The sequence below is a fragment of the Cervus elaphus genome, chromosome 16 (genome assembly GCF_910594005.1).
Source record: "Cervus elaphus chromosome 16, mCerEla1.1, whole genome shotgun sequence".
NCBI lineage: Eukaryota > Metazoa > Chordata > Mammalia > Artiodactyla > Cervidae > Cervus > Cervus elaphus.
This window is the reverse complement of record NC_057830.1, coordinates 42,740,928-42,767,442: the sequence shown is the minus strand read 5'-3', so window position 1 is coordinate 42,767,442 and position 26,515 is coordinate 42,740,928. Positions and strand designations below refer to the sequence as shown.

The 26,515-nt window shown below is 55.9% G+C and overlaps 1 protein-coding gene across 2 annotated transcripts in view; it reads right to left on the bottom strand.

Moving 5' to 3' along the window:
• GFRA2 (GDNF family receptor alpha 2) overlaps window positions 1-25,058 on the bottom strand; it is a 103,271-nt gene extending 78,213 nt beyond the window's left edge. The window contains exons 1-3 of one of the 2 annotated variants that reach the window (XM_043870518.1): window positions 24,299-25,058; window positions 18,938-19,252; window positions 11,243-11,326 (exon numbers count right to left, since the gene is read on the bottom strand). In XM_043870518.1, coding sequence (XP_043726453.1) covers window positions 11,243-11,326; window positions 18,938-19,252; window positions 24,299-24,335 — 436 coding nt within the window. In that variant the 5' untranslated portion in view covers window positions 24,336-25,058. The remainder of the gene's footprint in view (window positions 1-11,242; window positions 11,327-18,937; window positions 19,253-24,298) is intronic. The other variant, XM_043870519.1, reaches the window with a different exon arrangement.
• Window positions 25,059-26,515: the final 1,457 nt, after the last annotated feature.

Genomic DNA, 26,515 nt, shown 5'->3' with positions numbered 1-26,515 from the left:
GAGATGACCGGCCGATTCCAGCACGCGCCTGTCAGTGTGAGGCTGTCATTCAAGGCCCAGAGACCCGGGGGACCCCAGGCTCCATGCCCCACAGCTCTGGGGCCCACCCTCCTCACAGGCCCCAGCAGTCCTAGTCCACGCTCCCTAACACCCTCGACTTTCTCTTGAGACTTCACCCTCACCTTCAGCCCCTCATAGCACGCGGCCACCCCAGGACTCTCCCAGGCACCTGCATTTTTGGAAACAGGCCAATCCACCAAAAGTCAAGTTGATGAATGGCAAATTCACAGCAAATAAATTCGAAAAAAAATCAATTGCTTTTGAATATCATTTTATATTTTGACAAATTGTAACTGCTGTCAGAATCCTTTCTGTAAATGGCATACCAGTCTTGATTTTATGTTTCTAATAATTAAAAATTAAAACTTCATTACAGTATTTCACATTTGAAGGGACTTTTTAGCCACTTTTGAATGCTCTTTGTCCTTTTAAATATAGTCTTGGTGTGATTTTTTTTAATATTTAGGATTTTTACCATTCTCATACCTTTTCCCACAATGGCCTATCAGTTTTAATTCTGTTTGACAGTTAAAAGCCAAAATTGAGCCATTTCATATTGGTGTGGTTCACCTTAATTCTTTGTCAGTTTCTTTTATTTCTGGTGAATGAAAGTAGGATTAGAAGCACCAATCATAAGCTAAATTATTTTTTACTGATTATGAAATATACCTTTCTTGCTCTAAGAAGTCAACATCAACTCCCAATGCTTAGATTCCTGAAAAGCTGAATATATCTTAAAAAACAACAGTGAAGACCATTTGCAAAAAAAAAAATCTTCAGAAGCCATGAAAATCATTCAAATGTGCATTTCTAAAAGCTTTAAAAATAATGAAAAGAGTGACTTCCCTGGTGGTCCAGTGGTAAGACTCTCTGAGCTTCCAAAGCAAAGGGCACACATTCCCTGGTTGGGGAAGTAAGATCCCACATGCCAAATGGCATGGCCAAAAAATAAATTTAAGGGGGGAAAAAAGTAAAATAATAATAATAAAAAGAAACAGGTTTGGCAGATCCATAAATTGGTAAAATCAGTGATGCGGTCATTTGGCATATTGATTTTGGAAGCAGCGGCCATTGGGCAGCTTATAGACAGCGGACCACTGGGCCCAGAGGTGGTGGGGGTCCTGCTTTCTCCTCAGGGCCATGTTTGGGGCATCACTCCTCCTACGGGACTCCTGATGCCAGTCCCCCCTCAACTCCTTGGTCATTCCCTGCTGCCCCTCTCATGAGTGACCGCACACCCAGCTCACTGTCCTCCCTCTCTGCCCAGTCCCGCCACCCTGCCCAGCAGCTGCCCTCCACACTCAGCCTCCCCGCCTGACTCGGCTCCCCTTTCATCACTGGCCCTGGCTGCAGCCTCCTCTGCGCGGAGAGCCCGCCTCCCTCCCGGTCTAGTCTCCCTAAGTGACTTCATGGTCCCACGGCTGTTAGTACCATCTATATGCTAACGATTCGCAATCTGTATATCAACTCTGACCTCTCCCAGAACTCCAGGCTTACATCCAACAGCCTACTTGGCCATTTCCAGGTGGAGGTCTAACTAGCATCTCAGTGTCCATGTGACTAAAAGAGAACCCTGGATCTCTGCTCCCCGCCCCCACCTGCCCCTTTTGTCACCTTCTCCGTTCTGGTAAACAGTGGTACCAGTGTTGTTCAAGCCTAAATTATCAGATCCCAGTAGATCCCAGCTCCATGCATCTTTTTCTCTTTTGCTGTCATAGCACGTGAGCAACTGCAACAGCTCACAGGCTCTCCCTGCCCCCTGATCCACCCTCCCATGGCACAAGAAGAACCTTTTCAAAACCATAAATCATACTGTGCCATTCTGGTATTTGAAATCCTCAAAGGTTTCTCATTACTCTTAAAAGGAAATCTTAACTCCTTAACGTGCCTGCGGCATCTCAGGGATTGGCCCCTGCCCACCTCTGTGCCCACCCCCCAAATCATCACTGTCCCAGCCCACCTTCCCGAAGTCTCACCCTCCACCACACGGGTCCCCACCTGTGGCCTTCACCTGCTGTCCCTTCTGCCACTCCCAGAATTTCCCACAGCAGCATCCTTCCCGGGAGTCACACTTGGGCATTTCCAATCCAGAGTCGCCACAAGACACCTTTGCTCCTCATTCGGTTTTAATCCTTACTCAGCATTCATCACTGTCTCACTTATTTTTGAGAATTTGCTTGTTGGCTTGTTTGTTTTTTCTCGGTCTCAAGCTAATCGAATGTAAGCTCCACGAGAGCAACAGACGCCTCTGTCGTGTCCACTGGATCAGGGCATGGCATGCAAGGGCTGCTCCGTGAGAGATGGACTCAACACTCGCCTCTGCAGCATGGGTACCAAGAGTCCAGAGCCCAGCAACATAACCTCCTGACTGTAGGAAGCTGCGGAACTCACAGGAAGCTTCAGTCTGCTCATTTTTGTTGATGGGGAGAATGGCCTTCCATCCTCTAACATCCCTCAGTATTCACCCCTGACCCCCACTCCCAGGGCTTCCCTAAGAGGTCAGAAAGGGCCTGGGGGCAATGTCTGTTCCCCAAGGGAAGGACCACCATCGCCCACATTCCCACTCAAGTCTCTGCATCCCTGCCTCCCTCTCCTCCTCCCCTCTCCACGTGCAGAAGGGGGCCACTGCCAAAACTCATAGACACACATACACACCACCCACACACGTATATCACCCAATATACACACACACCACACACACACAGCTCTACATACACACCACCCCACACACACACACCCCACCCCACACACATACCACCCCACCAACACCACACACACACGCCTCACACAAACACAACTCCACACACATGTATCACTCTACATACACACATACCACCCCACACAGACACACACTACACACACACACACAAACCACACATACACACACCTCCCAGGCATTCACCGAACACACTTATACTCCCCACCTACACACTACACACATGGACACGTGTGACCCCAGTCAGACCTGTTCCTTTCTCTACACATTCATGGGGTTAAAAGAACATGCTGACAGACATAATTGGCAGGATCATTCCCAGAACAGTTAGCCAAATCCTGCCTTCTACCCAGATAAATAAGAGGAGCACAGTCCCTGGCTAAGCCAGGAGGAGCATGCGGGGCACCAGGGTGGGGTGAGGGGTGGACAGGGTGTTGCTGGGGGGAATGGACAGAGCCCTGCATGCCAAGAGTGCAGGGTGAGCCTGGGACCACCCTCACCCCCGCTGCTGGCAGAGCCTGTCTATCCACCCACGGGGAAGCAAGTAGGTGCCCCTAGAAGATGCTATTTGAAGGGAACCAGAAACACTTTGCCCAACCAAGACATCACCCCAACCATAGCACCTGAACCTCTACCCTTAAAAAACCTCTCGTTGGGTTAAATACTGTTCTCTCCTTTTTTCTTTCATGGACACAAAGAGAAGCAAACATGAAGCCACCGGCACTCCGCTCACACCTTCTGCAAGCAAATCCTCCTGGCTGGGGGAGCCCGGGGGAGAAGAGGAAATGAAACGGAAGGGAGGAAGCGCTTGGCACCCCGATGGGGAAGCTGGCCTCCTCCCTTCAGTCCCAACCACTGATCAGCATGGCCAGAGTCATGGGTCACCACCCCCCCACTTCCCCCTGTCCCCACAGCCCCTCCCATGCCACACCACCTCCTAGGCCACCAGACACATTGTCCCTGGAAGGGGCGGTGGGAAAGGTGGCAGAACTGCCGCTGAGGCCCAATTTTCGCTGATGCTCAGAGACTCTGACAGCTGTTAGAAAAAGAATGTGATTTTGAAATTTAAATAACACGCTTCTGCATTCGGCTCAGGCAGACAACCTGAGGATAAGCAGTTTATCGCCTGAGCCACCATGCAGGGGGGCAGGGAGATGGGCTGCAGTTCACCGTCCCCCACCCCCGGCCATCCCCTGCCCTGGGTCCCCAAAGCCTCCTCACAGGGGCTGCCTTGGGATCGAGTCCCCTCTGAGAGGCACCAGCTGATCTGCTGGGCCTTGCTTGCCATCTTCAGCTCAGCAACTTCAGGGGAGGAGGGGCAGGGGGGGGCCCTCGGCGGAGCCAGGGAAGGGAGGCGGCCTCCCAGGGCATCCAACAGAAATGAGCCAAGCCCAACTCTCCGGGTGCCCACTCATGCCACTCCGGTGACCTTCAGGGGGGACTGACTCTGGAGCCCAGGGCTAAGCCACTCCCTCACCCAAAGGCAGCTCAGCCGCACCCCACCAGGGACTCGACCCGAGTCAGTCACGCTGATTTCTGTCCCAGAGAACTCCTGAGCGAGAGTTCCAAGGGAGGAGACCCCGGGAGGCCAATCTTCCATCTGCCACAAGGGTCTCCAGTCGCTGTCCTCGGAGCCCACCAGACCTAGAAGTGGGGGTAGCCTCCAAGCCATGATGCTGCTGGGATTGTGACCCTCAGATCCCACTCTCCTCCCCCAAGACTCTGCTGAGTGCCCCAGGCGCCGCCTGCTGCTGCCTCCCGTGGACTCTCAGGGCCACACTAGCACCACAGATAAACCACCTCGTGGGTCTCAGCCGTGTCTACCTGCCCCAACGATCCAGTGAGGACACGGTCTGACTCCCTTCAAAGCAGCATCGTAGGTAGTGTTGGCATCACACCGAGATCCACCTCTTCCCTGAAGCCCTCAGAAGCCCCCAGTCCTCCTCTAAACCTCAGGGCTACTCGACAGGCAGCCCACGCGGGACACCTCAGACCCACCTGGACCTCTCAGCCAGCCTTCCTGGTGCAGCTCTAAGAGCTCACACTAAACCACTAGCTCCCACCAGCGCCTGGCAGCATCGCCTGTGGCCACCACCTAGGGTGCTCCTGGGCTCCACCACCTTCTGGGGAGGTCATCACCCATCCTGGCAGCACTACATTTTACAGATGAGGAAAATGAGATTCAGTCAAGTGATCCACCCTGTAGTCAGTCAGTAGGGTCCAGCCAGGATTCAAACTAGGCCCAGCAGGTCTCTAGTCCGCAACCATCCTCTAGTCCAGGATCCTCCGTGGATGGGTGTCAGTGCCAGCGCTAGGCACACAGGGGAGCAGAGATGCGCGGATGCAGTGACACAGAGACCAACAATCACAGTGCCATCATATTCGTGCCCCCAACACGCAAGAGCAAGCACTGTAATAAGAACGAAGCACAAGGGCGCAGAGGGGGAGGGTGGTGTCCCTCAGGGGCCATTTCCAAAGCTTCTTGGCAAGGGTAGGATTCCCTCCTCTCCTGAGGCCCCTGCAAAAGGACCAGTGGAGCCTTCAACTAGAACACCCCAGAGCTTTGGAGAAAAGGGAACCCTCCTGCATTGTTGGTGGGAATGCAAACTGATATAGCCACTATAGAGATCAGTATGGAGATTCCTTAAAAAACTAGAAATAAATCTACCATATAACCCAACAATCCTGCAACTGGGCATATACCCCAAGGAAACCAAAACTGAAAAAGATGCATGCACCCCAATGATCATCGCAGCACTGTTTACAATAGCTAGAACATTTAAGCAACCTAAATGTCCACTGACAGATGAATGGATAAAGAAGTTGTGGTACATATACTCAATGGGATATTACTCAGCCATTAAAAGGAATGCACTTGACTCAGTTCTAACAAGGTGGATGAACTGATAGCCTATTATGTGGAATAAAGCATCAAAAAGAGAACGACAAATATCGTATGTTAATGCGTTCATATGGAACCTAGAAGGGCGGGAGGGATGACCCTACCTGCAGGGCAGCAGTGGAGACGGAGACGCAGAGAACAGATTTGCAGACACAGGGAGGGGAGGAGAGGGGGTGACAAGCTGAGAGCAGGCGTGGAAACACGTACATTACCGTCTGCAAGATCAGACAGCCGGGGACATTCACTGTGTGACTCAGGAGCTCAAATACAGTCCTCTGCAACAATCTAGAGGTGGTGGGACGGGGTGGGAGGTGGGAAGGGACGTTCAGAAGGGAGAGGACACGTACACCTATGGCTGACTCATGCTGAGGTATGGCAGAAATCAACAAAGTATTGTAAAGCAATTATCCTCCAATTAAAATTTGATTAATTAATTTTTTCAAAAAAGAACATCCGAGGAGTGCAGTGTGGTGCTCCGTGATGACCTACATGGATGGGTAGGAAGGGAGGGGAGACTCAGAAGGGAGGGGATATATGGATACACACAGGTGACTCACTCTGTTATACAGCAGAAACTAACACGACATTATAAACCAACTATATGCAAATAAACAAAACAAAACAGAAATTTCCTAAAAAAAAAAAATCCTCAGGCCTCTCCTGACTCCATCCAAGCAAGACGGCCCACCCCAGAGGCTCACAGCCAACTGACACTGTCACACCCATCACTTCTTCCTCTAACCACGAACAGAAGGCCCGAGCCAGGCCCCTCACCAGCCCCCTGTGTTCCCACCACGAACAGAAGGCCCGAGCCAGGCCGCTCACCAGCCCCCATGTTCCCACCTGATCACAGTGAGCTAAGGCCACAGAGGCCCAGCAGGCGCCCCAGGGACCCACTGCCCCCTGAAAATCACCCAGCCACCTCCCATTGCAGCCCCCATGCAGCACGAACATGGGTGGAGGGAGCCTCATGTCACCAAAAGCCATGCAACCATCTCCCATAAACAGGCTCCAGGCCACCCTGCCTGAGCCACTGACGGCCGTGAAGAAGTCCCTGCACTGTCCGCTGTAAGAAGTGAAAGGTGCTCAGTCGTGTCCGGCTCTTTGCGACCCCATGGACTACACAGTCCATGGGATTCTCTGGGCCGGAAGCTACATGTCTGAGCCCAGCATCCAGGTGCTGGGCCAGGAACCCACACGCAATTTCTCAGTTCGTTGTTCTTTAGTCAGCAACTTGTGTTCAACTGTTTGCAATCCGACGGGCTGTAACCCGGCAGGCTCCTCTGTCCGTGGGATTTGCTAGGGAAGAATACTGGAGCAGTTTACCATTTCCTCCTTCAGGGGATCTTCCTGACCCAGGGATCGAACCCACATCTCTTATGTCTCCTGCATTGGCAGGTGGGTTCTTTATTGCTGAGGCACTGGGGAAGCCCAAATTTAATAGCTGATATTTGTATTTATTGTTGCTGTCTTCTGTCCACAGGATTTAAAACCTGAGCAGGTAGGCACTGCCATCAGTCCAGCATTGTGTAAGAAGAAACCAGGGCTTAGAGCTGAAACACCAGAGGAAGTCTGAGGAACATGATGGGCAGGGGGAAAAGCAGGGTTGAGTCCTGGTGTAGACGCCCCTTCACTTGGGGCCTCAGTTTCCCTTCTGCCAAATAAGGGGTGAGTTTAGATGATCTCTAAGTCCCCTTCCAACTATAGGAAAGACAAGTTTGCATAAATTTACGCTGCACCCACGTATCTGGCAACACCTGAATCAGGTTCCCCAGGCCCTGGAGGCCCCCGGCCTCACCAGGAGCACAGAGAGAGCCACTGACAGCCCAGGCAAGGCCCCTGCCTGCTGCTGCCCCCTGGCCTGGGGCATGGCCCAGCGGCCAACAGGGAAGCCACTGCCGGGCCCGCACGGGCCCTTCATCCTCACTTTTATGGCCTCACCCCATGTAGACGAAGCATTTCCTTTCCCTCACTGTTTGCATCCCCCCTCACAACCTCTGAGAAGCCCGCGCACCACAACTAGAAAGTAGCCCCACTTGCCGCAACCAGAGGGGGTCGAACAACGAGAGCATGCAGAGGAACAAGGACCCAGCACAGCCAAAAACAAACAAATAAGGGGACAGTAGCCACTCAGCCCCAGAGACACAAGAGCACCCTCCCCCAAGTCCCCGGGCTCCAAATGGGAGGATTACAGTCTGGAGAACTCCCAGTTCTGCCCCTCACCACAGCCTTTCCACATCAAGATGGTGGAGGGGGCCGCCTAAGGCCACATATAAACGTGTGGAAGGGTAGGGGGCAGTGCTCCAGACAATCGTATTGGGTGGCAGCCTTATCATCCTGAAGCATCAGCACAGGACCTGGGGTCTCCCAGGCCGGGCCTCCCCAGCCAGCGAGCCACAGGTGGGTCATACACCTGCCCAGGTATTGACCTCTCAGCCTCCTGGGCAGCCAGGCAATGGCCATGACCATCTGAGCTCCAATCTGCTCTACTCCATCCTATAGACGTCAAACAACACCACCGTCGTCTGTGCGCCTGGATGAGGTCAGGCCTGCTCTAAGCTCACACCTTCCTTCTTCAGAAAAGAGACGTGAGGTCTGGAGGAGGGAAGTGACCTCCCAAGCCCATCAGCTGAACTATGGCAGAGACTGCGCTGGAATCAGGCTCCTAGCTCCCCACTCAGCCTTCTTTCTGCTGCGTGCCCCCTGCCACAGTCTGCTTGGTTTCTTGGTGGTCGGGTTTCCCTCAGATAGAGCCACCCATGCACCAACTTGAGAGCTGCTCTGGGTGAAGCAGGGGCAGCGGGGGCAATGAGGGGGAGCCTTGCCCTCACTGTGGGGAGTGGTCCCCAGAGCCCAGGGACCCAGGGTCGTGCAGGGCCCAGTTATGTCTGAGCAGCAGGTAAAGGATGCTGATTGAGTGAGCTGCAGACCAGCAATCTCCTTATTTGTCTTGTCAACTTCCTTGTCCCGCAGAATGCCAAATCCATTACAGAAAGATTTTCTGCCAGGAAGATACTTAGTGTCAGTCCAGGAGACAGTGGCGGCCCCAGCTCTGGTGAGGACCTCTGACCTTCAACCTCCAGGGAGCAAGCCAAAGCCATTTCTTCCCTGGAGGTAAATCCAATGGCTCCCGCCCAGGCAGTGGCACCCCAGCTTGGCGTGGGGTGGGAAACGGGTAGGTGAGGCTGCTAGCATTTCCCCATCACAGCATCCACATGCCAACCACCTCCTCAATCTGCTGGAGGCCCCAAGCACTGCCTCCAAAAGAGTGGCCCAAGGTGGTTTTCTATCTGAAACTAATCAAGAGATGTGAGAAGCAAATGTCTGTGCCAGGAGGGGCCTCAGTCAGTCCATCAGCGAGTTCAGCCCCTTAGAGATGGGCAAGACTCATCACAGAGTCATCACAAAGCCATAAACAGAGACAAGATGGGTACCTCTGCCGTCATCCCATCGTGGGGTGTGAGAGTGAGAGCCCGGGGCAGGCTGCTCCATGCAGGGACCACCGGTGAAGTCACCATTCCATCCACCGCCATCCCTGCCATACCAGTGCCCCAGGGCACAGCCAAATGGTCAGTCTTTGGCCACTGCCTCCCTTTTCATGGGTCCCAGGATTTCTCCCACCAGGTACATGTGTATCCCCACCTCTTAATCCCTTAGAGCATGCCTTCTCGAGAGAAAAGGAGGGTATCAGCCCTAAAGGAGCAAAAACAGGCTCCTGGGTAAGCAAAAAAAAGGGGGGCGGGGGAGATATGACAGTGGCGTGTGGCCCTCCAGACCTCAAGCCTATCTGACAATTTTATTACTTGGCATTGGCTATGGACTGAATTGTGTCCCCACCCTAAATTAATGATGCTGAAGCCTTAAACCCCAGTGTGACTGTATTTGAAGACAGGGCTCTTAGGAGGTCATTAAGGTTAAATGAGGTCATAAGGGTGGGGCCATGATCCAATAGGATTAGTGTCCTCATAAGAAGAGGAAGAGGTCTGTCTTTCTTTCTCTCTCTCTCTCTCTCTCTGTCTCTCTCCCCCCTCTCCTCTTTTGTATCTCCCTGCTCCAATCCCCCACATCCTTTCCACCCATCCACACCCGCTACCCTGTGAGGACACAGTGAGAAGGCTGTTGTCTGCAAACCATGAAGCAAGCCCTCTCCAGAAACCAAACCTGCCAGAAACCTCGACCCTGGACTTCCAGCCTCCAGAACTGTGAGATAATAGACTTCCATCATTTAAGCCATCCAGTCTAGGATATTCTTTTATGGCAGCCCCAGCAGACTGAGACTATTTCTCTCTTTGGAATTAATTTTTCTCCTTAAAGGGGCAACAATGAAAAAAAGAAAAAGTTTTGGAAACACTGTCCTGGAGAATTCCTCATTGGAAAGGGCCGAGGGTCTCCCTAGAGTCTCATTTCGCAGTCTAGAGTCGTGCTTCTCAGCTGGCAGTGACTGTGCCCCTCAGGGGACAAGTGGCAGTGTCTGGAGACACACGGGGTGGTTGCAGTTTGGGGGGCTGCTCCTGGCATCCAGGGCGTAGAGGCCAGGGACGTAGCTAAATACCACACACGCACAGGACATCTTCTGCCACAGAGAGGATTACCCAGGTCAATGTCAACGGCACTGCTGTTGAGAAACCTCGGTTTAGCGCAAAAGAAACTTCAGAAGGTTTCACATACTGTCACAAAGTGCTTAGAAGCCTGAGATTTGGGGCCCTACACTCACAGGTCTTGGTGAGAAAGCCCACCCTGGTCCCCTCTAAGTATGACTGGTGACTCCAGGAAGCTCATCCCAGCCTGCAAGACCAGAAGGCCCTCCCCAGTGCCCAAGTAGGGGTAGGCTGCCCTAGGCCCACTGGTCACCCCAAAGCCAGAGGGAACAGGTCAAGAAGAAAGAACCAAAAAAGACTCACAGGGCTCCTACACACAGACCATGGCAAGCAAACTGGAGCTCAAATGAGCCTTCTCCCTTTCTAGGTAGCCCGAGGCAGGAGCAGCCAGGCAGCAGAGGCTCTCCTCAAAGGGATTTCAGAAGCAGAGACCCCAGAGGAGATGAGAGTTTCCCAACAGAATAGACGATGGTGACAGGAACACAGGCCACCTCAACTAACAGCTCCCACGAGCCCAGCAGCATGCTGAGCCCAGGTCAACCATTGGTTCATTCTGACCGTACAACCATCCAACAAGGTAGGTGCCCTCCCCTCTGCACCAAAGAGCAAACTGAGGCACAGAGAGGTTGAGCAAATCTACCAAAGCAGAACAGCTGGGAAGGACCCCGCCAGGCAAGATGAGTGACAAAATGGGAAAGCAATACCAGATGTCAGATTCAAGACCTCCAGCATGGCAGGTCATTCTAGGCCATTCCCATAAACACTTTAGGCCACACACAACCTTGGTGGTGGTGAGGAGAAGGGGGGAAGGTGTCATGGTGTTCTCTTTACAGATGAAGACTCCAGGCTTGGAGGTATTCAGGGGCTTACTGGCGAGCAGACATCTCAACCAAGCCCCGAGATTCGATCTGCCAGCCCCAGGGGACCTGAGCAGGACTGGCAAGGCCCCAGTGCAAGCCCACTCACCTGAGAATATTGAAGCAAGCCTGAAGATGTCCGAGAGGCGGGCGGTCACCGGCTCATAGGGTGAGGCTTCATAAAACTCCTCACCTGGAAGAGAGAACCGCGTCAGGCCAGGCTCACATCCTGCCCAAAGCGCTGCACACTTCATGTGGGTGAGGTATTTCTCTCCAACCAGAGCAGATCAGACTGCCCGATACAGCTCTCTCGTGACTCCCCACATGCCCCGGCCTCTTGTAAGGACTTCCGTATGCTTCTGGAAAGAAGACACGGGGGAGGTGGAACCCTGATAGCCCACGGAAGGCCAGGTATTATACAAATCCCAGGTCATTTAGTACAACTTCCTCATTTCACAGGAGAGTGCTCTGACGTGGCCCAGAGAGGTGAAGCAACCTGCCTGAGATCACACAGCTCCTCGAGGCAGACCTAGAGCTACCTGGCCCTGACACTAACATCCTCTCCCATCACACCAGGCTGGCTCTGCCCAGGCTTACTTGGGTGCATGCATCCTCAGTCATGTCTGACTCTTTTGCGACTCCATGTACTGTAACCCACCAGGTTCCTCTAACCATGGGGTTCTCCAGACAAGAATACTGGAGTGGGTTGCCATTTCCTTCTCCAGGGGAACTTCCCAACCCGGGGACTGAACCCACCTCTCCTGCATTGGTGGGCAGATTCTTTACTACTGAGCCACCTGGGAAGCCCATACCCCAGCTTAAGGGGACAGGATTTCCCCATTGCTTCCCACCATGTCACCAGGAGTGACTGGCTGAGGTCCACTGGACTGAGGCCTGACCCGTGACTTCTGTATGCCTCCCGACCTGTCTTCCCCCCGACCTGCTGCCTCTCCCCCAGACTCTGGGGTGCACCAGAGGCTCGAGGATGTGAATGAGTGACAGCAGATAAATGGCAGGTGACTGCCCTGGAGACCCACCACCACCTCAGCGAGACTGCTGCCCCCTCCGCCAGTGACTCAGCAGGAAAGGGAAGATCCTCGAGACGGACATGATGGTGAGGAGAAATCAATGGATAATCACTCAGACTGTGTGTGCACGCGGAGGGGGCAGGGGAGACAGGTGATGACCACAGCCTCACACATTGATTTCCTGTCCACCTGAGGCCCACGGCCACAGGCAAGCTCACCACCTAAAGAGAAGTCCATGGGGGTGGCAGCCCTGGGGGCCACCTGCAGGAAGGGGCCGGCCTCCAGGAGGGCAGTCTTGGAATCTGCTTATTCAGCCAGGCCCCAAAGTCACCCACAGGCTAGCCCCTGACCAGCTCTCTGCTGGTCCAGGGACAAGGCATCTCTCCCCTATACTAGGATGACCCTCCCAAAAAAGGGTACAGAGCCTCCCCCAGAGGGCATAAAGGAAGAGCATGCCCCCAGAGAAGTGGCCCCACCCTTCACTGTACCTCACAAGAGCACCCTTAGGCCCCAACTGAGCCAGCACACAGGGCACCTCACGCACAGGGGGTGCCCACTGGAACCTGCCTAATCCAAAGGTGACTCTTTTGTCCAGGCCTGTCTCCAATCCCACCTCTCCCCAGGGCCTGCAGGGCCATCACGGGCTTGCAAGGTCTCAGCAAGCTCTCCCGTTTGCCCACCAGCACTGGAGAAATTCCCTGGGGTTGGCATGACAGCCATGCTAGCCGGTGTGAACAAATAACGAGAGAACTTAGGAAGCGCTTTTGTAACAACGACGAGGTTATGCTGTGCTTTCTTCATTAGAAGTGCTTTAGATGTACTAACTCATTTAATCCTCTTAATTTCCCCAGGGGCTAGGCACTCTTATTCTCCCTATTTTTCTGATCAGGGCCTGGGGCATGGAGATGCCACAGCACTTGCCCAAGTCACACAGCTGGTGAATGGCAGAGCTAGCTTTCAAACCCAGGCTGTTGGCTCCAGAGTCCAAGTACTTAACCAGTATGAATACTGCCTCCAAAAATAAAAAGTGTTATCGAAACCAAATTCTTAAACAAGTACTACCAACCCTGAAGATTCATTGGAAGCACTGAGGCTGAAGATCCAAAACTCTGGCCACCTGATGCAAAGAGCCGACTCATTGGAGAAGACCCTGGTGCTGGGAAAGGCTGAAGGCAAAAGAAGGGGGCAGCAGAGGATGAGATGGTTGGATGGCATCACCAACTCAATGGACATGAGTTTGAGCAAACTCAGGGAAACAGTGACAGACAGGGAAGCCTGGCATGCTGCAGTCCATAGGATCGCAAAGACTCGGACACAACTGAGCGACTAAACAACTCTTGCTTAACTTTTCACAGAGCCATCTTCTCCTGGCTGGCCCACTTCCCTACAGCAGGGTCTGTCCTTCCCTACCGCATCTGACACAGCACTGTGCCTGGGTACAGATGGGCTAGTATGACTGATTGGCCCAGGGGATGGATCTCTGGGGAAAAAGAGCCTCTTCCATGACTGGTTGGGAGGGGCCCATCCTATTTAAATCAGTTCTCCTTGCCCGCTCCTGCAGCAGAATTCACCATCGGGAAACCTGAAGCCTGCCTGGCAGCAAGACTAAAGTCAAACCCGGGATGTCAGGCTCCAAGCCCATGAGCTGGGAGAGGACATGTAGGGAGAAGCCTGTGCACTTCACATTTGCAGAACCAGGATGACCTTTAACTTCAGCGTTGCCACCAGAGGAGGCAAAAAGCCTGGTCTCAAGTGCCCCGTGCAGCCAACAGTGACATCCCTCCCCCCACCCCCATGTAAATACTGGTGATTACGGGGGCATTTGTGGCAGAGGGGAAGACAAGCCCAAGGCCACAGCTCTCCCCCAGGGCAGCGGTCACTGTTTAGTAGCTCAGTTGCGTCCAGCTCTTTGTGACCCCATGGGCTGTAGCACACCAAGTTTCCTTGTCCTTTACTGTCTCCTGGAGTTTGCTTAAACTCATGTCCATTGAGCCAATAACGCCATCCAACCATCTCATCCTCTGTCACCCCCATCTCCTCCCCCCTCAATCTTTCCCAGCATCAGCATCTTTCACAATGAGTCGGCTCTTCGTGTCAGGTGGCCAAAGTACTGGAGCTTCAGCTTCAGCATCAGTCCTTCCAGTGAATTTTCAGGGTTGATTTCCTTTAGGATAGACTGGTTAGATCTCCATGCAGTCCAAGGGGCTCTCAAGAGTCTTCTCCAGCACCACAGTTTGAAAGCATCAACTCCTTGGCACCCAACCTTCCTTATGGTCCAACCCTCACATCCATACGTGACTACTGGAATAACCATAGCTTTGACTATATGGACCTTTGTTGGCCAACTGATGTCTCTGCTTTCCAGGACAGCAGAAAGGGGTCTACTTAGAGGAGTCAGGGGCCTGGTCCCACCAGCAGCTTGCTGTGTGCCCCGTGAGGCTTGCCACACCTCTCTGCATCTCAGCCTCCTGCTAGAAAGACCTCGAGGCCCTTGGCAGTTGGGACTGTCTGAGAGCTCGGCTCCCAGCTCTGCCCACACGCTGAGGTCCTCAGTCCATGCAATGAGCTCAGCCTCAGGTGGGGAGGTGACGGGTAGGGCCTCCCTCTCAGAGGCAAAAGGTGGGACCAAGTCTCCAGGAATTGCATCCACCAGTAGGGACCCTGGAGAAGCAAGAATCTAAGTGCAAACCCACGTGAGTCTCTCCACTCCTAGATCCCCTCACCCACCCAGGCCCAAGTCAGGTTATCAAGAATGTTAAGGATCCCTGGTTCAGGAAGACCCCCTGGAGGAGGACACGGCAACCATTCCTGTATTCCTTCCTGGAGAATCCCAAGGATGGCGGAGACTTGTGGGCTCAGTCCACAGGGTTGCAAAGAGTTGGACACAACTGAAGCACACACAAACAAGGAACAGGGAGGAAGTGCCTGCATCTTCCCGGGGGACCACTCTTCCCACTCCAGGAAGGGTCCCCTCTCTGGAAGACTCTGTCCCTCAGAGGAACGCCACCTGCTGTTATTAATAAAAGGCCTCTGGGTTCCCCAGTGAGCCCTGGACAGAAACCGCTGGCCCCAAGACCCAGGGGAGGGGACTGAGCAGCCTGCAAGGGGCAGGGAGCATGGTTCTGAGGAAGGAGAAAAGCAGGGGCCTGACTTTCTAGAGTGGACCCAAAGAAGGGCCTCCCAGACCGTAGGTACCCACACAGGACCCACGGCTTCCTCGGTTGCTCTCGCCCTCGGAAGCACACCATGGGTGTTTAACAGATGTTTGTTGAGTAAATGAACCAACAAACCATCTCAAGCATTGGGATCCAGAGACTCTACAGTCAGAGCCCTCCTGGGTTAAAAGGGTCTTGAAGACGTGGCAGAAGGCAGCATAAAATGCGTATTATGCTTATTGTTGTCATCAAAACACCTCAACGCCTGGCTCCAAGCAAGGTCCCCAGTGCACTGATGTGGTGATGCCGAGGGGGCCAGTCCAATGGGAAGGGTCTCCAGTGGCCCACTCAGCTCTCTAGCCCTAAACTCTTCTATCCCCTCCCTTCCCATTCTGCACCTACAGCAAGCCCACCCACCTTCTGCCCAGTCTCCCTTGGGTTGAAATTAAAGGCTGTGGAAAGAAAGCAAAAACCTAAACAAACCAGCTTGTTGAATCGGGGCCTTTACTGTTCTTTGCACAGGGAGAAGGAAATGGCAACCCACTCCAGTATTCTTGCCTGGGAGTCCCAGGGACAGAGGAACCTGAAGGGCTACAGTCCATGGGGTCACAAAGAGTCCAACATGACTGAGCAACTAAACAGCAACATGGATTTGTCAGTTTCTGTTATGTGAGTTCTGTAAGAAGTTAAACAATTAAGTCTTATTTGTGATAAATGTACATTCTGTGAACGGAGGAGGCCTGGGAGGGTCAGGGAAGCCAGCTCCTTGTCTCACAGAGAACAGAGCACCGCTCATGTTGGCGAGTTCCCTCTCTTTGCTAATTGCAAGCTCTAGGATTCCAGGTTGCCAGCAACAGGAAGTCACCACTCAGCTCATGAGGAATTACTATGTTACTAATGGTGCTAAGACTGTTAATCATTCCAAGCCCTGTTTACTCCTAATTTCAGGGCAAATTTGAAACCTCTGAGCCACTGGTCAGGAACCCAACACTATCCAGGCTCCACCCTGGGCCCAGCTTCCTCCTGCCCCTCCAGTAGCTGGGGCAGGGGAGGCGGGGGTGATGACCCTCAGAGTCCAGGCTGACACCTACCCTCCCCCAAGCGCACAGTTCCACATCACACCCCTCTCTCTTCTTCACCTCAGCCTCTCCATCGCTCCTGTCCTACTTTAGAATTTAAACTACTCAACTCTCTTTTTAAAAAAAGGCATCCTCTATTCTCCTCTATCTTCACATGCTTGCTAAGTGGCTCCAGTCGTGTCCTCTCTTTGTGACCGCATGGACTACAGCCCGCCAGGCTCCTCTGTCCACGGGGATTCTCCGGGGAAGAACACTGGAGTGGGTTCCCACGCCCTCCTCCGGGGGATCTTCCTCACCCAGGGATCGAACCCACATCTCTTTTGTCTCCGGCATTGGCAGGTGAGTTCTTTACCACTGAGCCACCTGGGAAGCCCTTTATATTCACACCAGAATTCAAGAAGTTGTCCACAGTCATCGTTTCCAGTTCCCCAGCTCCCAGGCACCCCCCTAAGCAGGCTCCTACTCCCAGGGGCCACCTAAGGTGCTCACCCCAAGGGCACCAGGGACACGCTCCATCCCTCTCCTGTTGGGCCTGAAGTCTTGGAGGCTGTTGATCCTCCTTCTTTCTGAGAGTGAGTCCTCCCAAGGGGCTCCCTCCCACCTCACCCCCAGAGCCTCCCCATCACCCCTGCAGCCCATCTTTCAGTGGCAGTGACCCCAGTAGCTCAGTTCCTAACCTCCTCCTAATGTGACTGTACCCAATCCCTTGGCCCCAGTTACCACCTGCAGGCTGCTGGTGACTTCTTTTTTATTTTTTATTGTAATTGATTTACCACATTTTTATTTATTTTTGGCCACACCCTGCAGCATGTGAGATCTCAGTTCCCCAACCAGGGATCGAACCCACACCCCCTGCATTGAAAGGCGGAGTCTTTATCACTTCCAGGGTAGTCCGTGCTCACGACTTCTCAATCCTCATGTCCACTTCCCCTTCCTCACCTGAGCCCCAGCCCTGCACGCCCAGCTGTCTATAGGGCAGGGCCGATGAGGGGCATGTACCCCAAAACAAATGCATATCTCCAGCCCTCCCCCGACTCAACACCTTTGCCATGACAGGCCCCCTTAGCCATTCAACCGCCCCACACAGAAGACTGACTCCTCCGGCCTTTCACCAAGACCTGCTGATCCCACCTCCGGGGCAGCTCTTAGATCCTTCTTTCCTACCACTGTCCTCGTTCAGCCTCCATATTCCTGGCCTGCACCACAGCAGTGGCCTCCAGTCTCTCCAGTCTGCTCTCCTATTGGAACCACATGAACTTTGTCCTGAAGCAGAGATCATCACATAAAACCTCCTAGGCATGCTGCTCACCAGATCCAAACCCCTTCCATCTCTCCTCCTCCATCCCCACTTCCATCTGCCTCTAGGTGGCAGTAATGGTAAAGAACACATCCGTCATGCAGGAGACATAACAGATGAGGGTTCAATCCCTGAGTCGGGAAGATCCCCTAGAGGTGGACATGGCAACCCACTCCAATATTTTCGCCTGGAGAATCCCATGGACAGAGGAGTCTGGTGGGCTAGAATCAGACACGACTAAAGCAGCCACTGAGTTACCTGCATGTCTGTAAGGAAGGCCGGCTAACCTGCATTATACGCCACCCTTTGCCCAAACTCTGTCCCACACCTCCCACACGCCTTCACGAGGTAACTGCGCCTCACTCTTTAGTCTCAGCCTGAAGGCTGCCTCTTTCAGGAAGGCTCTCTAGCTTTTGCAAAAAGGGGTTAGATGCCCTTCTTTGGCTCTTCCAGAGCACCGAGTGCTTTCCGACAGCACTCACTACATCACCAAACGAGTCCCTGACTTATCTGTGTCTCCCCCAGACTAGGAGCTCCACAAAGGCAAACGCTGCCCCAGCTGCTCTCAACTATTAATGCCTAGCAGCCAGGATCAGTAAACACCTGTTGAATTAATAAATGAATGTCCGACCCAGGAGGCCTGCAAATCCTCCACACCCTAGTCTGGAGGGGGAGGAGTTGGGGGAGGTGGTTGGTGGGTGAGAGGCTTACAGGTTCGGCCTTGGACCTTGGAGGAAGGCTTGCCTAGGGCTCTGGGACCTGCTGCCCACGTGCCCTCCAATCCCTGCTGATGGTGCCTAGGCCAGGCCAGGGGTCAGGAAGCCACCAGAAGGGCAGACCTCCTGGAAGCAGGTGGGCAGCGGGGGGCAGCAGAGAGTGGCAGGGGCTGGTTTGCTCACATGCAAACCTCACAGCTCCGCCCGCACGCAGCCAGGCCCTTCTCTCTCCTCTGTCCTCTTCTCCATCCACCTGGGCACTCTGGCCTCACCTGCCCATGTTACCATGACACACAGCAGGCCAGCCATCCTTGGTTCTCTCCCCATCCAGACCCCCATCCCCCCTCATTCCACCACCCTGACCCTTTCTCCTCCCTACCTCCTCCTTCCTCTGTCTCTCCAACAACATCTGCCCCCCTAGGTCAGATGGTTAGCTCCTGGTTGCCCAGGAGGTGGAAAGAGACACAGCTGGCCGGTCTGTCTCATTACCAGGCCCTCCCGCTGAGCCCGGGGCCCTGGCGGGGCTTACCCTCGGTCAGCCCCAGGTGGATGCTCCAGTAGATCTGCAAGCACTGCAGCTCCTTCTTCATGCCCCGCTTGCAGCGGCAGTCGTAGAGCGGGCTCTCCTGCAGCACCTCCAAGGCCGCCTGGCACTCCCTGTTGGCCAGCATAGTGTTGCGGTCCCGGCCGGCCAGGCACTGGCGCAGCGTGCGGTAGCGGGAGCTGCAGTTGGATTCGGCCGCGCACAGCTCATTGGCCCGGACACAGTCCACTGGGGGGCGCCAGCCGTGGAGCTCGGGGCCCTGCAGGGAGGAAGGGCTGGCCAAAGAGCGGAGGGTCTCGTCTGGGTGGTGGGGAGGGAAGACAAGCGTGAATGAGGGCCGCAGTCTCCGACCCCAGAGGCAGGCCTGGGGGCCCTTCTGGGAGAGCCACACCGGCTCTACTCGGCGCAGCGTGCCCGACTCAAGGCTGCCCGCCCCAGCAGGTCAGAGCGAGCGCTGCTAAAGGGGCCCAAGATACCACCATCTCTCCTCAAACCCCGAAGAAGAAAAGCTGTCTTCGGCCCTGGCCCTACACGACCCTTTCCTGGTTCCTTGCACGGCCTTGGGCCCAGGAGCACAGCCCAGAAGAGCCAGAGGCCCGAGCCAGACCACAGACAGTCTAAGATGCCAGGAGTCCCGAGAAGGATCCCACGGCCTCAGCAGAAAGCTGGCGGCTGCAGGGCCTCCTAGGGCAGGCCAAGGGGAGATCTCAGTTTCAGAGCAGCCAGGCCTCCTGCCAGCAACCTCGGGTCCAAACAGAGGTCTGGCCGAGGAACCAGGGAGGCTGACTGGTTAACTCTCACAGCCTGTTAGGCTCTCAAAGACCAGATCAGTCCCCGCATTCCACCCTCGGAAAACTGAGGCCCAAAGAAGGGACGTGACAACTCAAGGTCACACACAGGCTAAAACGGCCCCTCCGGCCCCCAGTCTATCCATTTGGAGTCCCCAGACTTCATAAGGAGACAGGGAGAGACAAGCCTGACCCCGTGGTCTGAGGAGAGCTCAGAGGGAAGCATTCCTCTGGGGGACCCGGCCCTCCATACCATCCTGCCCAACAGTGTGGCCAGAGACAAAATCCACCATGGAGACAAGTTCCACCCCAGCCCCCCAAAAAATGCTGGGGGCCAAGCAACTCCATCCCACCACTCCCTCAGACACCTCTCTGTGTGTCTGGTCTCTTTCTCTCTCATTTCTTTTCCTCTTTCCTCTCCTCTCCACCCTTCCTTGATACCCTCTCCCCTCTGTCTCTCCCCTCTTTCCAGAAGCCAACTAATAAGTCAGCTGCAAGCGGACCCCGGCCTCGCAAATGGACCCTCCCTCCCCAGCATGGCCTCCAGTGTCCAAACCCACCATCCTCCGAAGGGAAGGGGTCGGGGAAGGAGATACGGAGAGGAAAGGCACAGAAAGTGCCGCTTGGTCCTTCTGAAAGCAAGCTCCCCCAACAGACATCATCCAGTCCCCTGGTCCCCTCCAAGCCCCTCACCCAGATCCTGCCCCACAAAAAGGCCATGCCATGGCCCGGAGCCAAGACTGAATTTTCCAAGACCAGAAGAGTGATAGTGGGGGGGCTTCCTCCACTCCATTCTGGCCCGAAACATAATAAGATCCTAGGCAGAAGTCTCCCCCATCCCCTAATCCCAAAGAATCTCCTCCATTTCGACCCAGAACTCCCACTTCTCCTTTCTCCCAGGAGGCCCCGCTCAGGGAGCAGCTAGCACAGGGAGGCAGCGACACCTAGAGGCAAAGTGCTGCACTGCACCCCCGTCCCTACCCAGAGGGCCACGGAGGGGAAAGGCAACTATGAACGAACTCCTGGTGGGCCAGGCCTATCCCACCGAGGTGGGGCGGGGGCCGCCTGGGGTGGGGAAAACCTCAGGGTCCACAACAAAAGACTTTCTCCCTCCAGCCACCAGAACTCTACCTCAGGACGGGAGGAGCTGACAGTTATGGCCAGACTTGAGCAAGACCACTAAAGAAACCAGCATGGAAGGTGGGCATAGACAGTGAGGCATCTGCCCAGGGTAGGATGGAGAAGCGCCCTCCCGCCCAAGCCCAGGCGGGGGCTTTATTGCCAGGCTTCAACAAATTCCTGGGTCTCTAAGCAGGACTCAGGTGCAACAGGGCCCTCTAGGATCAGCTCTGTTGACCCGGCCTCACCTGTACCTGCTGTCCCACCTAGCCAACCAGGTAGCCAGGCTGCTGGAGCCTTAGGACTGGCCCAGCCCTGGGCCTTCCACTGACTCTCCTCACCCCAGCATCCCAGCGGGCGACTCCCCTCCCACCTTGGCGTTACCTGAGGCTGCACAGTGGGAGATGAAAGGAGAAAGCGGCCTCCTCCCCAGGCTTAAGCAGCAGCACAGGAGCCTAGGGAACTGGGGCAAAAATGACACTTCCTTCCTGCCCTACAGGTGGGCATACAGCCCTAAGGGACGATGCTTACAGAGTCCTGGGCTCCTGTGCCTATAGCAAGGGCTTCTCTCTTCCTTTCAGCTCCCGGCAGAGAGATGCTCCATAGGAGGGTCAGTGCATTTTCCAACCAAACTCCCTGACCACCACCTACCCCTGACTCTTCTCAGTGGTGCCATGACCCCCAGAACCAAGAAGTCCAGCCAGAGAAAGAAATCATGGCAACCTGGTGCCTCTGGCCAAGCATTCTAGGTGAGTAAAGGTTGGAACGTATTCTGGTGATGTTTCCAAGTTCTAGATCAGGAGAAAACTCGGATCTCTCAAGGAAAGCACAGACATGTGGAACAGCTTTTAGAGACACAGCGGGGGCTGCGAGACCACACAGACCTACAGCCGTCCAGGTCCATCAAGTGCCCCGATGAGCGCGAGGACGCCAGTGGGAGGCAGGCCCTCTGACCAACCCCGGTCCCCACCGCCATCACTTTCCCCATCTCACTTTCTCTCTGAGTTTGTCAACACTGGAGGTCAGGATGGCTGGGCCAGGAAGGCATGCCCACACCCAGACCCCACTCGGAACCTTGGCAGGAACACACCGAAGGCCCCTGCTCCTAGGAACGTGCTTCACTCTATCCCCGACTGAAAATGCCCACCCCACCTCTCAAGCTCCAGAAAAGCCTCTCCCCAAAGCCAACTTTCCAACCAACTCCCAACTGTGGGCTCCTTGCCAGGCAAGGGCCCTGGGGCTGAAATTTCCTTAACAACCAACATATCCCTCGTTGTCAGCGGCCTAACACAGACCACAACATCCTGTGGTCACTCAGGCAACACGCACCCCAGCTCTGAGAAGGGGCTTCTCAAGAGAAAGGAACTGAAAAGATGTCACCCCCGCCCCCCGGCCAACTTTTCCTCCTCTCATCCACACCCCCACCAGGGTCACAGACACCAGGGAGGCCATATCTGAACAGGACCCCAGGCACACCCCACAGGCTCAGGACAGTCTCTCCTCAGGCCCCTAGGCTGGGACCCCCCATCTCTGCAGCCTGGGGGGCTGGACCTGGAGATGACAGGGGCCATCATCCACACCTGGGAGCCCTGCTGGCCTGGGGTGTGTGTGCAGCTCAGAAGCAAGCAGTCTGGCTGCTTTTCCTGAAATACAATTTTCTTTTCTTCTTGGACCTGCTCATTCTTGGCCCCAGAAAGCTGGGTTTTCAAATCAGCCGTGGGAGAAAAGGTCAGCTTTTATAATGGCCCCTCCAGAGTGAGAGGGTTGCCAGGAAAGGCTTGCAGGAGCACAGTGGGGCCCAGAGCAACCATCCCAGCCTCCTCCCTCAGGCCCTCCCACCTGAGAACACCTCTGGCTCCCTGAGGCAGGACTGTGAAGGCCACACCCTAGAGCTGGGCCAAGCCTCACGGCCCCACGAATGCAGGAGGGGGAAGAGGAGGTGGGGCTGCAGAGGGCCCAGGGCCTGATCAACAGGGACTGGACTTGAATCCCTGGTCCTAGTCAAGACACTACTTAGGACACCCCTCATGGCTTTCTGTGGCCTGCACCTACCCCCCTCCTAGGCCTTCCCTCTCTCCTCCTCAAGGAGGGAAAGGGTGCTCTCGTGACCCATCTGGGCAGGCTGGCTCACCCTGGCCACACAGCAGGCCAAGGTGGTAGGAGCAGCATCCACAATGAAGCAAACGTGTGGTCCTTACACACACACACACACACACACACACACACACACACACACACACACACACACACACACACACACACACACACACACACACACACACACACACACACACCATTTGCCTGCCCTCTCTCTGGAGCTCTTACTGGGGCAGCAGCCGTGCCTGGGACTCCTGGTCGGCACCAGCCTTTCCAACACCCACTTTTACTCACCTCCACCCCCAAGAACGCTCCCTCTACACCCGCTTCCCAAGCAGCTGAGATTTCTTGCAGCATAAAAAAGGGGCCAGGGATTGGGAATTCTGGGTGGGAAAAAGACAGTCGGGGTTCAGGGGCACTCAGGCAGCCCTCCCTCCCTGCCCTTGGGGGAGAGGGCTTACAGAATGAGCAATGGTCTTTGTTCAGGCCAGGTTTTCCCCTCAGCCCCCCTCCTTCTTAACCCAAGGAAGCAAACTTTGGCTTCCCTCCCATCTCTTCCCACCAGCTACCGGGTCCCCCCGCCCCAAAGGTGGCCAAGACAAGGCGGTGAACTGCGGCTCAAACCCTTCACTTTCGCCCACCTAGATGGCTAGGGTCTGAGCGGGAGGGAGGATGCAGGGAGGGGAGAAACTTGAAAAGTCTTCCAGGGAGTGGAGCCGCGGGGAAGGGATTCGGAGAGTGGGAAGCGGGGTGTCTTTTCCAGGGGTTGATTGGCAGGTGGGGGGTGGCTGCCAGGACTGCCCCCACAGACGTCCATCCGGAGCTCCTGGAGAAGCCCGTGCCCTCCACCACGATCGGCTCGAGGAGCCGCCTGGAAAGGTAGGATGGCAGGATTTTCCTCTCCCCGACACTGAGCCTCTCCCCTCCCTTCTCTCTTCCAGATCAAGAGTTGGATTTTTTTTTTTTTCTTAAGTTGCCGCAATTTGAACCCTTTATGTTGAGAGAAATGGGCGCTATCACTGCATGTGAGTGAGCGACTATGTCTGCGTTCGTGCGCGCGGGGATGGTCTGGATGTTCTAAGTCTCCTTCCCAACCCTGCGCGTACTCAGCCAGCCGCAGCTCGCGTCCCTCCAACCCGCATCCTCGCCGCTGGCCCAGCTCGGTTCAGCTGCGCCCGGGCCCGGCTCGCCCCGCCGCGCGCTCTTCCCGCCGGTCGGTCCCCCGCCAGCGCCCCGCTCGCCCCCCAAGGTTCCAGGCTGCTCGCCGTCGCCTGAACGCGCGCGGCCGCGCAGCCCCCAGGCTCCCGCGGACACGCTGTCCTCGCCTCCCGCAGGTACTCACCTAAAAAGAAGAGGCAGAAGACGTTTGCCAAGATCATGTTAAATAAATCCCACAGTTTTTTCTGTCTTTCTCCCTTGGATAAAAAATAATAATAATAATAACAACAACAATAATAATAGCCAAGCAGTGATAATCAGCCCCAAATCCAATGCGGAGATCCCAGCTAGTCCGCCGGATGAAGATCCTGAGTCCTGCGATTCTCGCCTTCGGCTGGAGGGGGTGGGGGAATGGAGGGCGGTGGGCCGCGTCTCGACGCCCCCCTTGCCCACTAAAATCAAATACACACGTATCTGTGTGTGTGTGTGCTCTTCAAGCCGACAGCCGGTCCTCAGGTCTGCCCTTCCCTCGGCTCGTCCGGGAAGGCGCGAGTCCCCGCGGGTCCGATTCCCCTGCGCTTCCCGGGAGGGGACTGAGGAGGTGGGGGGAGAGGCGATCTGAGAGTGAAGGGCTGGAAGGAAGTGGCGAGGGTGGGGGTCAGAATAAAACGCAAATAAGAAAGAAATCCACCGACGGGTGTCAGCGCCTAGGAACGATCCGGTGGGAGCTTCGAGGACGCGAGACCCGAGTCGCTTCTTTCGCACAAGACGGAGGAAAGATTCAAAAAAAATCTTCTCCCGCTAACCCCTGCTCGTGTCACTTTTTTCTAATGGAATTCCGGTGACCGTGTGTCTCTGCGTGCGTGTGGCTCGCTCTCTCCTCTCCCTCCCTCTCCTCTCCCCGGCGCTCGCTCTTTGCTCCCGCTCCCCCCGGCTCTCCCTCGCTCTCCTCTCCCTCCCCCTTCTCCCTGCTCCTCCCTCCGCCCGCCCCCTTCCCCCTTCGCAGCTCCCTCGCCGCGGCTCTCGCGCCCGCGCCCCTCTCCTCCGCCCCGGGCTCGGCGCTCGGGCTCCCAAGCGCTGGCGGCGCGGGGCGCGGGCGCGCGGCGGAGCAGCGACACTCTGCAGCGGCGGTGGCGACAAGGCGGTGGCGGTGGCGCCGGGGAACGCGGGCCGAGGGGAGAGCTCCGCCGCCGGCTCCCTCTGCTCGGCCGCCCGCCCTTCCCCGGATTGACCTGCAGCCTTGGCCGGAAACTGACCAGCTACCCCGGCCAGGGCTCGGGCTTCAACCCAAACCCACCAAAGCCTCCGCACCTTTCTCTTCCCGCGGCTCCTGCCGCCGCGCGGCAGCCCCCACGCCCCTTCCTCTCCCCGCCCGGAGCGGGCTGCGCCCTCCCACCCCCACCGCCCCCGCCCCCGCGCCAGGGCAGCCCGCTCCGGGAGGCCCTGGGGAGGTTCAGCGGAGGCCCGAGGGTTTGGAGTCCGAGGCTCTCGAGCCAAACCAGGGGCGTAGGGGGAAGGGCGCTAGGGGGGAAAAAAAAACAAACCCGCTGGAGTCCGGGTCTGGGAGGGGGGCGCACCATCCGCTGGGCGTCCTTCGACCCAGGAGCCGAGGCAGAGCGTCTCCCCGAAGACGCAGGGGAGCTGAAGGACCCCCTCCGTCGCCAGCCGCCAGCGTCCCCGCACAGCCTCCTGCCCGGGTCGAGCCCCGCGCCCGCATACACGTGTGCTCTTCATGCGGGGCTCGAGAACTTTCCCCGCACACCCCCGGCGCCCTCGCCCCCACACGCCCCAGCGTCCTAGTCCTTCGAGACCCCCCCTTCCCCACTTGTCTCCCTCCCCCGGTGCGGGAAGAAAGCTGCCTAGCTAGGGCGTCCTGACCGCCCCATCCGAGGCCGGCGAACCTCCCACGAACTGCGCGGGAAGGATCGGGGATGCGGGCTCGCACCCCACCCTGGTGGGAGCGCCCCGGGACCGACGCAGGTCTCCGCGCCAAGCTCGGCGGCGAGCTGGGCTCCGGGGAGTTCTCCCGAGGCAGCCGGCAGCTCCCTGCTTCCGAGGCTCCAGGTGGGGCCCCCTCCCCCTTCCGGGAAGGGGGCGATTGATCCATCTGTCCACGGGCCGGGCTCACCGGCGTGTTTTAGTCACGGGATTTACAGTAAACGCTCAGAAGCACCAAAAAGGAGGGGCGTCTGGCTGGGAAAGGGCTGAAGCAGAAGTAAGGCTGATGGCACGTTCTGGCAAGTGGGCGAGAGGCAGTGGGCTTCGGACACGCGCGGGCAGACCCACGCACACCTGACACCCCAGTTTCACGCGCCCATCTGATACCCTCGGCTGCGCTAAAGCTGCCCCGCACCCCCCAGCGCCCTCGCGCACATTCCTGCACGCAGCTCCGCGCGCACCC